This window comes from Ctenocephalides felis, unplaced genomic scaffold (genome assembly GCF_003426905.1).
Source record: "Ctenocephalides felis isolate EL2017-DRISC unplaced genomic scaffold, ASM342690v1 CF-g0.4_SCAFFOLD_01886, whole genome shotgun sequence".
NCBI lineage: Eukaryota > Metazoa > Arthropoda > Insecta > Siphonaptera > Pulicidae > Ctenocephalides > Ctenocephalides felis.
The window spans coordinates 174491291-174503824 of NW_020538040.1; the positions used below are offsets into that span (position 1 = coordinate 174491291).

Sequence of the window (12534 nt, forward strand, 5' to 3'; positions counted from 1 at the left end):
ATAATGTTTGATTTCTGTGGCCTTAAACGGAAATTTAATTTCATACAGCTTGACATCGATCTAACTGAATTTGGTATTAAATTTGGGCCTAGTTTGAACTAACCCACGTTCAACCATTATACCACGACTGGTTCATACCTATAATTATCATAGAATAATTGAAAATAAAAAGTTATTTGTTAAGGCTTTGCTGTAATTTTAATTGCAAATCACTTCTATTACTTTCATGCTACCCATATAAAAATACTGCTTGTTAATTAAAAAAAAAATGCTTCTAAATTAGAACTTTGAGTTTTGAGTATTCTGTTAAAAATTATGACTTGATTTAAATATTTTGAAATTTTGTATTATTTTAAAGATCAAATTAATATATGACAATTTGAAATATTATTAAAATATCATGATTGATTTATGCCAATAACCCTTCCCGTGGGTAAAATTAATACTTTAAACCAAATTTTTTGAATAAATGATGTGGAGCTCCATAAAATATGAAACTATAAAAAGCCTGGAAAATAAATTTTCATACGCTTTTGAATTCTCTAAAATTTTAGCAATATTTAGAAAACATGTGTGCTAACTGGTGCATATATTCGTAAAACGTATGTATGTATGTATCATAAAACGTGGACTATCTAGTTAGTCGTGGTGCTATCTAGTCTTGGGTTTGATTCCAATTTCGGCGAACTCGATATCAAGCAATATATCAAATTTCACTTGATATTGTAGACCTAAACTATAATCTCAAGTGATTATTGCCTTTCGTAGGCGACTATTTGATATACATATATAATATATATATATTGAGTTTACTGAAAAAATAGTAGAGTGGTTGACCACTGGGTTGCCATCTCAAAAAAAGTAGCTGGTTAGGATATACGATAGCAAACATAGCTCATAAGACGCGTATATATTTTTTTTATAAAAATTATGATATTTTACATGATTATCATTTTTTCTCCAAATGGTGTTCTGAGTCTTCGCCAAGGTGTATGCGAGCGGCGTTCAAATCGCAATCCGACTTGAATGCACAAATAAAACGTTTATAGAACAAAGCAGTAAAAAGTGTACAGCTATTATGAAGTCCATCGTTCGCTTGCATAATGTGGATGCTCTGCTTAGTGCGTTGCATAACTATTCTAGTAAAAAGGCCAGGAAACGATTCAAGTCGAATGCACATAAGGAAAACATGGAAATCGATGGAAAAATATTCAAATTTAATGAATTAATTAAATAAAATAAACGCGGCTAGACGTAGAGGCTAACATATGTATCATGAAATGACTTTTGATAGCGAGGGTGACTAAAGTGACTGGTGGACGCTGGCAGTGCTAAAGGATTAGATATTATCTGGTTTATTTCCTTTCATATGAGGAAAATATAAAAATTTATGGAAAAATACTTATCTTTAATGAATTAATTAAAGATGATAAACGGGGCTATACGCAGAAGCTAACTTTTATATCATAAAATGACATAATCGCTAGGATGGTTGAAATTGCACACGCTGGTAGACGTGTTAAAACATCAGATTCTGATTTATTTCCTTCCATATAAGGAAAATATAGAAATTTATAGAAACATACTTAAATTTATTGGATTAATTAAAGATAAGAAATGCGGCTGGATGTTGATGCTAATCTACGTATCATCAAATGACAAGTTTTCAATGGTGGCCAAAATGGTTAGCGCTGGTTGTCGTGGTAATGGATCAGATTTTGGTTTACAGGTTTTCATTTATTAATTCATTTGAATGAAAATTTTTATCAAGATCAGAAAACATTATTTGAAGCTTTTGTTTTATTCCTATTTAGCATTTTTAAATTGAATCATACTATAGTCACGCAATGATTTTTTTACCGCTGGAAGAATCTCAAGATATTAATCAATTTTAAATCCGTCGCATTATTAAGCTTTGTTTTTCAAATATATGCCAATTTGACAACTTTTTTCTAATTTTATTATTAGATTTAATGTCCTTTCAGTTATTAATATTCAATATTAATGCTAATTTTTCACTGTTTAGTCTAATCTTATACCCAAATGAAAACAAATATCTTGTTGCCGGTTATAGCACGTCGTTCGATACTGAAATAATAAGGTCCTGTATTATTAATTATTCCTGTATGATTCCTAAAAGTTCGTCGTGGTGTAATGGCCAAAAACGTGAAACTAGTCCAACCTCATCCAGCTTGCTATCAAGCAGTATGATACCCAATTTTGATTTGAGCCTATTTAACTTGGATGCACGACAGCAAGCACAACTGAAATAACACGTATTTCTGATAGTTGGTAAAAAAAATATGATTTCTAAACAAACTCCAATATACTGTCACTTTGTATAGTTACAAATTCAATCGATTTAGTTCTGTAAAAATAATTGAAAAAAAGTATGAGAAAATAATTCAATATAAAAGAAGTCATTAGTAAAATGATGTAGTACAAGAGATTAGATAGAATCTATTCTGATCCAGATTTGGTAAGATTAAAGTTGTTGAAATAGAATAGATTTAATGATATTTTCTTAAATTATATATTAATTATTTTTAGATATTCTATAAAAATGCATGTAAAGAAATTTAAAAAAAATGTGAATGTAAACATAAAACTAGAAAAAGAAAAATGATAAAAGAATGTATGTAGCTAAAAATGATTAAAGTCATATAAAATTTCAAACGTAGTATCTAGATATTTCTGTACATTAATTTAATATTAACTCTGACAAATAACTGAAGTCGGTAAGGATTATTCACGTAGATTATGAATAAAGGGGTTTATTTAATGTTAGTAGCTTGATATGTGGCTCAATTAGTTTGAAAAGAGCTACCTTTAAGGAAATTGTATTAAAAAATTGTATACAGCATTCAACATATCAGCATAATTATTATGTTAATGAAAATAAATAAATAGTAATTAATAAATTTATCAGGATTTAAATGAACTAAAAATTAATATCTGAAATATTTTTCAATTGGAGGTATTGGAAGTAGAATCAAAAAAAATTTTTCTGAACCAAACGATCGCTCAATTTTAATCCGTGCAACTATTTTAAATAATTCAAATGAACAAGCCGCTAGTTTTTATTAATTTTTTTTTAAATTCAATTTATCGCGATATCATCATACTGTGAAACGCACCTACATATCCGGTTAGATCTACTTTCTAGATGCGCCCTGCGCGAGTGAATGAAAGGCTCTCATGTAAAACTAACCAAAAGACGAACCTTAAACAATGTTGCCGGCCAAGAATGCCAAATAAATCTTTCAGATGAATATGAAATAAAAGGTAAATATTTGCTCGGGAGATTCTCACCGTGTGAGAGATGCTCCTTACCCGATCCGAGAGTACAACAATGGTCAACATTAACAATAAAGTTATTACTTATTGTTAGTCTAATAGTTGGCGAGGTGTTGTGGATGCATGGCATGCAGAGAGTAGTTCGTGATCGAGGTCAATGTTTTGATAAAGACACGGTCTGTTGCTACAATCGGTTTTTGATAGTAGCGGTCAGGATATCAGATCGTTTTATGTACTTTCACCTGAACTATTTAAAAGTGAAAGATTTCGTTCGCATCAACTTTCCGTACGCGTTTGTCCAAACATGTCTGGTCGCCCGTAGCCAACATAGACATCGGAGCCGACGCATGTGTTAATTTATTCGGTATTGTTTTGTTATTTTGTTTTTGTAAGAAATTTAAAATTGGGTTAATTTTATTACATGCCAGCGGATACTTTTACTTTTAACAAAGTCGATTATTCCATTGGGATTGCTATTATTTGTTTTAATTGCTTGTCTGTGAAACTCTCATGGGAAGTATGATTTACTGGATATTCCCTGACACTGTACTTGAATATTTAAAATAATGCGGTTTTGAATAATTAGCGTATATCACACACACACACACACACACACACACATATATATATATATATATATATATATATATATATATATTCAGAGTGTTCCAGAACTCAAGCCGGAACAGGATGACACAATGGTCCGTAACTATCCTGAAAAAAAATCTCAATCTGTTTGGAAATTATGAGCTTTTAAGTTCACTCTAGAGCAGTGGTCGTAGAACCAGGGTAAATTACCCCAAATGGGGTTGAAATGTAATTTTCGGAGGTAAAAAAAACTGTTTCAATTGATATTTACTATATTTGTTACGTATTTGTCCGTATGGCGGTAATCTTCATTTGCCATATACATTAAGTTACACAAAAATATTTTGGGGTAATGATTAAAAAAGTTCTCCGATCGCTGCTTTAGAGACTTACAGGACTGTGACCATTTTTTGCTTATTGTGGTTAAATTTTATTAATTTTAACCCTAACCCTAACTGTGAAAACATTTCTAGGACCAGAGTCAAAAATAATGACACAATTGCTCCCATTTCTCAAAAACTGAGACTTTTTGTTAAACTAGGAATTAAAAATTTTCAAAGTTGGTCGACTTTGAGAAAGCTTTCTTAATGAAAAGCACTGAGGAGTATTGGAAAGCTCTATCAAAAGTTAGCGCATTTAATCAGGATAGTAAAATTTTAAGATGTAAAAGGTAAAAAGAGTAGAATGAAGACCCTAAAAATAAGAAAAAGGAATTTTGTTCGGTGTGCAAGAAATATTTTTTACGGTTACGAATCCATAGTTTTCATAAAAACTCTGCATCTGTTCCAAAATTCATAAATACATTACATTACATTAAACAAGTTTTTGTTTTAATTTTTTTCACGACAACTACGATCAATAGTATCACCCCGACTCGGCTTGACGTCAAGGTCTAGGAGACCCTGTATTTTAATTTCAAATTATCTGTAACACCGCGATGACACGATCTTTTCTTCACTGGATACTCGTCAAAATAAAATATCTGACACGCAATCGATCTTCATAATTGTGTCTAATCTGTCATTTGTCAGCGACTCTAGATTCCTCTTACTTCACGATTATACTAGTTTCGAAGACTGACAGAGTGGAGACAGTCACATAAAATGTAATGATTGCTTACCAACAGCTTTCATTCTAGAAAATCTCCGGTGAGATTTTATAGAGATATGCGTACTGACAATAAAATATAATTTGTTACAAAAGTTATATTGAAAAATTGGGCAAAACATTATTTTTTCATATGTGATTACAATTCTATAACCTGTACAGATCGTACACATTCTTTGTTATTAATCATGGACTAAATAATAATTATTATTGATTTTATTGAACATAATATAATACTTTTTACTAATATTTTGGCTTTTCATTAAATATCGCATTTTTTTAAACTATAGACATTAGGTTTTTGAGAATTTTGACTCTTATGAAAAAAATTGACGTTATTGAAAAATTTGTTTTTTTTTTTAATTTTGAAATATTTAGATGATTTTGAACTTTTTTTCAAATCAGTCACGCTGAGTTAGCTGCATAGAGACAAAATATTAAAACGCGTAAGCGCCTCTGCGTTATCTCAAAAACTGAATTACCATTTTTTGCACTTTTTTCCCCGTATCTCCGAAACCGATGGATCTAACTCTGCCAAAAAGTAATCAGCGCGTCTCCTTGTCAATACAATTCGAATGTATTATAAATTATTCAAATCAGTTGATTTTTGTTCACAAAATCGTCGACAAAAATTTGTATCCGAACACACACACAGACATACACACACATTCATTTTTTCTAAAGTATGCCAAAATGTTTGGAAACTTTTGAAACTTAAAGATATATCAAAAATTTCATTATTGTTTTTTGCGATTTCTATAACTTACTCCAAGGGAAGTTAATAAACACGATCTTTGATAGTTCTGATGTTTTCCGCAGAAAATGCAAAAAAACGGGAGTTTAGTCCCTTTGACCTTGAATGAAAAAAAAAACGCAAAGGTCAGATCGATGATGAATTTTGACATTTCATTTGTGATGACTTATTTAACATCTGTACCAATTTTAAACTCTATGCGACTTATTCCGAGTTGAATGTCTATTCTGACTGGGCTATACCCTTTTGATTGGGTTAGCCGTGCTCTGAAGGGCAGCCGATGGCCGAAGTCGCTCGGCTCTCGGCCCTAAGTCAAAGCAAATGGTAAGCAAAAACAAAAGGTGTCACATCGGACACTGCTTTCTCTCTAATAAAACGTCATTACGTTCACGTGCCATCACATATGCGCGAGGAGCATCTCTTTTCTTCGCCGAAGACAGGCCGCGCTGGAAGAGCGGGACGGAGTGGTTCCGACTACTTCCGAAGCGAGACGGGCTGATGTATTTTATCCAAGAAGTTTTCAATTCTAGGCATACCCACAAAGTGTATCATTGTGTTCTACATGACGCGACGGGGCAGTCTCTTTCAGACCGCGGCCGAACGATGTTTTTGACGGTTTAATTTCAATTTTTGCAACTTGTGACTTCGAATACACTCGTACGTGACCTATCCACTTTACCATCGGCCGACCGTGAAAGTTGTGTTTGTGCTATTGAAAATTTCGTGCTCAATAATAAATATTCAGTTTTTTTGTCTAATCAGGATATTTAAATTTATGTGTACAAGTGTTAAACGCAATCTCGTCGCTTTTCCTAATATTCTTGTTGCCAATGCTGGCCTTAGTGCATCGGCCGACGCAAATGTGCTTGCAAAATAGAGAAATCCGGTGAAATCACACATGTTAGCGATCGTCCCGGTCAAACGGAGCGTTCGCAGACCATGCCAACCCTCGTGGAGTTGATGTGTCTTTCTGGTTTGATTCTGGTCGCTGTTGCGATATCTTCGATTGGATATGCGGACGCGGCGAACGTTGCGCAGGACGGACATCCGTCCAGCCAGCAAGAGCAGGAGATCCTGCTGCTGAACGCCTTAGCTCGCAGGAACGGAGCGACGGGGTACCAATTTGACGTAGATCAAGATTCAATTATGGATATGCTAGGAAGAAGTGAGAAATACCAACTCAATTTTTACGAAATATTATGAAAATTAATCCTTTTGCTACGAATGTCATCTCTGGACGACATCCACATGACGTGCTGCGCATACGGATGTCGTCCATGGACGACATGCTGTGTTTGGATTTGCTTCAAAATTTATCACTATGAGTCAAAGTATTGAGAATTCTAGTTTTTTTTATAATTTCTAGTTTATTCAAAAAGTAATTTTTAATTTCAACTGAGCGGCACCCGTACAGCAAGTAGGTAGAAGTGAGAAATACCATTTAGATTTTTGCAAATTATGATGAAAATTAATCCTTTCGCTACGGATGTCATTTCTGGACGACATCCACATGACGTGCTGCGCATACGGATGTCGTCCACGGACGACATGCTGTGTTTGGATTTGCTTCAAAATTTATCACTATGAGTCAAAGTATTGAGAATTCTAGTTTTTTTTATAATTTCTAGTTTATTCAAAAAGTAATTTTTAATTTCAACTGAGCGGCACCCGTACAGCAAGTAGGTAGAAGTGAGAAATACCATTTAGATTTTTGCAAAATATGATGAAAATTAATCCTTTCGCTACGGATGTCATTTCTGGACGACATCCACATGACGTGCTGCGCATACGGATGTCGTCCACGGACGACATGCTGTGTTTGGATTTGCTTCAAAATTTATCACTATGAGTCAAAGTATTGAGAATTCTAGTTTTTTTTATAATTTCTAGTTTATTCAAAAAGTAATTTTTAATTTCAACTGAGCGGCACCCGTACAGCAAGTAGGTAGAAGTGAGAAATACCATTTAGATTTTTGCAAAATATGATAAAAATTAATCCTTTCGCTACGGATGTCATCTCTGGACGACATCCACATACGTGCTGCGCATACGGATGTCGTCCATGGACGACATGTTGTGTTTGACTTTGCTTCAAAATTTATCAGTATGAGTCGAAATATTGAGAATTCTAGTTTTTTGTTATAATTTCTAGTTTATTCAAAAAGTAATTTTTAATTTCAACCGAGTAGTGACACTCCTGCCGAAAGCATTCTTGTAGCAAAAGGGTTAATAGCATAAATTTATATTTACTGATCTATATATTAATATCCGTCAATTTGAATGCGATTAATATTCATCTTTTTATCAATATTTGCTCAATTACCATTATTTGTTTTTTGACAAGGAACAAAGAACAACTTTCGCTAATATTTTGCAATTACGTATACTCGAAATGGCCAAATTAACACTTGTCAATAAGATTTGCTTCGCACAAATGACGACCTTATTTTCTGAATGAAATGCAAACTTTCACTGTTTGCTAATTGTGAAGTACGCTCTCTTCAGCATATTATTTACAATATATCGAAATTTCACCAAAGAATTTATGTTTGATCATCGTTTTTGCATATATGTATCATTTAAGTCGATGACAATGTGCTTTCTTTGTAATTGCGGTTTGCGGTTTTGATGCGTAAAGATTAAATGTGCATTTAACCACGTAAAATAAGATTAGATTCTGTATTAAAAAAAATACTATAACTCAAATTTAAAAGATATAAACCGTGTCTTACACATTCTTGCAACTTTAAAACTTGCACGCATCTAACGCAAAAAACGCTTTACAACTTTTTTACAAGAAATTTTTAATACAATAATTTGAAAAAATCATAAATTTTTAACGTTATAAGATAAATGATGATAAATTTTATTAATATCATTCACGATGATTTGCTTTTTTTTAATTTTAAATGTCTATTTTCAATGAAATATTGAAACTTTATAAGTTGTTCTAATATGAAAAGTAGACTTTAGTACATGCAATCGTGTATTTTCAAATAACCTGTAATAAAATTATACTATTTAGTATTTTTATACAAACCAAAAACTTGAAAATAAAAATCTCGATTCAAATTTCTAATCAAAATTACTCAAACTGAACAAATAAAAATTTTGAAATTAATTAAAATACAACACTGCATTTTTTTATACTTTCAAAATATATAGTGTGATATAAATCTTTTATCGTTTTATTATTTATAAAATTGTCTTCCACCAAATTTTTCCCTGCCGTGAAACAATAATTTTAGCCTTCCATATGACTCATTTCATGTATAATTGGCACATCACAATGTATAATAAAATATACTTTCGATGATTCCTGACTGCAAGATTGATAGTACTTGTTATATTACACACAATCGATTTCTTTTCATGTTAACATATACTCAATGGGCAATAAAGACACGCGACCATAAGGCACTTGGAAAGCAACTGAAATAATAAAAATTACTGAAAACATTATTTAGTTGGGATATAATAATTAAAAAAATGTGTTCACACTTGTATGGATATTTGACATTATTTTTACAAAATCGAACAAAAAAAAAAATAAAAAAATAGGGACTAATTGATTATGCATAAATTGTAAAACTGAAATAAAGCTAGCATGGCTTAGTGCTTTAAGGCAAAAAGCCTATAACGCAATCTAAAATTTCTAAAAGTTTTTTGAAACCTTTGAAAAAATTAGATTTAAAAAAAAAAATATTTTTTTGGAATGTTTTTTTGAATCAGTTGATTGTGCTCCAAATATCGTCGACGAAATTTTGTATCCGCACATACATACTACACACACACACACTCACACATACATCTAGTTTTTTTAAGGTATGCCAAAATGTTCAGAAGACTTGAAACATAAAGATATGCAAAATATTTCATTTTAGATTTTTTTGCGATTACCATAACTCGTTTCACGGGATGTTAAAAATAACCAAGAAAAAAGGGTAATTCGGGATGTTATTATCGTCAGGAGCACTGAATACAATTGCTTTTACACTCATTTAGTAATTTGACATCATTTTTACAAAATCAAAAATATTTTTAAGGCTAATTGATTATGCATAAATTTTGAGAAATATTATTTTTACTGACATTTGTTGAATTTCAATTTTATTCCTTTTATGATAGCTTTAGGAATTAATTATCTTGAATGCAAAAACTTGATAATAAATTTTCACTTAAAAATCAACTGAAATAAAAAGAAGGAAGTATCATTACATACGTTTTTACACTCATATGATTATTTGACAACATTTTTAAAAAAATTTAAAAAAAATCAAGACTATTTGATCAATCATAAATTAGAAGAATATATTTTTTGCTTTAGTTGTAATTCAATTTTAAGATTTAAATATGAATGTATAAATTTAGTAAAAATTTTCATAATTATAGTCCGATATAACACTGTAACACCAATACTACTAAATAAGTGTTTGTTTTTTTGTGATTTTTGGAAAATTATTGATCTAGTTTTTATACCGTATTTTTTTTATAAAATATGTCCAACCTTAATTAAAAAGAATACAAAATGTACGAATATTAAAATAAAAATTCTACAACATTATATTTAGAATTATCTGTAAACTTTATTTTTCAATCTTTATCTTATAATTTTATATTTATACATTCTATAAGATAGGTATTAGACATAGTACAATTTTGTACTATATTATAGTTTTGTAGTTATTAACTGAATTTTATAAATTTAAAAATAATTTAATATTTAGAAAATCTGAAAATATCTTCTGAAAAGACAGTTTTTTATGATTTTTTATCTATTTTTCTATGTAAACATAACTATTAATTTAAAATCTGCGTTTTCTAGTAGTTTCTCTTCTTTTTGTACAAATTTCTAGGTACTATTTATATAGTATTTAAATTGATTTGTTAATAGTCACAATGCAACTGTAATTTAATCAATTTATGAGTCAGATACCATAACTATTAATTAATATTAATAAATGTGCATTGCTATGTGTATTAAAAAAATTATGAATAATGAAATGATATAATGATTTATTAAAAATAATTTATATCATTTTTGTGTCACCATTTAATTATACCTACAGTTTTTACACGAAATAATTATTACAAGATCAATTGTATTTTATCAAGGATATGAATATGTTTGATGCATTTGAAAAAAACTTTAATTTTAATTATACGATCTTGTAGGAAAAGGAAACTTACTTTGATTGAGTTGCACTCACTGGTATATTATTACACCATATAATTCATATAAATAATAATTGCATGTATTTCATAAAATAGATCAAATTTTGACGAGTGAGACCTTGGCAACGTATAAATACAGAATATGAGGGAATATTGTTCGTACTCTTGGTATTCATGCGACTGCGGTTTCAGAACATTAACCCATATTTATTTCGCAAATGGTACAAATAATTATTTAGAAATCGCCACATATGTTTTACGTTCAAGAAGGTTATGCGCGAATCGAGGAGCCATTTGCGGTGTCACTTTTATTACTCGACGCGGAATCACTCTGCTCTTTGAATTGTCGCAAATTTAATGGAAATTTAATCAGTTTGTGGTTGGAAACATTAGTTTAAACCAGACATTTAAACTTTCTTTTTCATTTTCCAATTTTGCACTAAAATTAATAACTAATGTTATCACATGCAAACTTTTTTTTTCTTCAATATTATTAACTTCTCGTAGGGTAAAATATAGTAATCACAAAAAAAATCAAAAACGAAAATGTTTATATATTTTTACGTTTCAAAGCTCTCTGAACATTTTGGCATACCTTGGAAAAAATAGATGTATGTAAGTGTGTATGTAAGTAGGTGTGTACGTATGTGTGTGTGTGCAGATACAAATTTTTGTCGACGTTCTCGAGAACACATATAAACCGATTTGAAAAATTAAAAAAACATTCGGTTTGTATTGATAAGGAGACGTGCTGATTAGTTTCTGGCTAAGGCAGGTCCAGCTGATTCGGATATATAGGGCAAAAAGTGAGAAAAATGGTAACTCCGTTTTTGAGATAACGAAGCGTCCGATTTAAATGATTCAAAATACGTTTTATTTGCATTAATAAAAACGAACAACTGGTTAAATTTTTGGAAAAGCAGGTCTAGTGGTTTTGGAGATTCAATAAAAAAAGTAAAAAAATGGATTTTGGAGGTCAAAAATAATTATTAAACATATGTACATCAAATTATCAGATATTTTATATAAATTTTAAAAATTTTGTTTTGTGTACATATTTATTTCTCGTTATTTAACTTGATGGAAATCCAAACAATTACTTTTGAGTCCTATCTCTATGTAATGAATTTCATTACATATTATGATTTCTGTAATGGCATCAAAATATTCAGTTGGAAACATATTTCTACATATTTATGATTCTTAAGTAAACAGCAACATTAGTACTGCTTCACATTAGGTTGCCCGAGGCAGGTCATAGCATTAACCATAAATCCACCAACATTTTTATACTTTGATTTTTGTTTTATCAGTGTAAATATATAAAAACATTTTATTATCTACAAAAATTTCTAAAAATATTAATAATATTAATTGTATACTGGTGGTGACAAAAATCATAGTATCAAACCGTGTAACTTGTAAATTTATTTAATTTATTGAGTGCCAATAAGTTTGATAGTTAGCTCTATGAAACTGCTGACATGCCTTCTCTATAAAAGCAGGAGCAAGTTTCGAAAATTAGCAATTTGTTATAAAAACAAATATAAAAATATAAAAATTTAACCCATATATTATCATATAACAAAATACAAACCAAATGCTTTACTCTT

The 12534-nt window shown here is 30.4% G+C and overlaps 1 protein-coding gene across 2 annotated transcripts in view; it reads left to right on the forward strand.

Annotated features, from left to right (window-relative positions):
* The window catches only part of LOC113378332 (serine proteinase stubble-like), a 47472-nt gene that overhangs the window by 7569 nt on the left and 27369 nt on the right, over positions 1-12534 (forward strand). The window contains exon 1 of one of the 2 annotated variants that reach the window (XM_026618871.1): positions 6323-6911. The exons of the other annotated variant lie outside the window; for it this stretch is intronic. Coding sequence (XP_026474656.1) covers positions 6686-6911 — 226 coding nt within the window. The 5' untranslated portion in view covers positions 6323-6685. Of the gene's footprint in view, positions 1-6322; positions 6912-12534 lie in introns of those variants that run through there. 2 annotated transcript variants of the gene reach the window in all.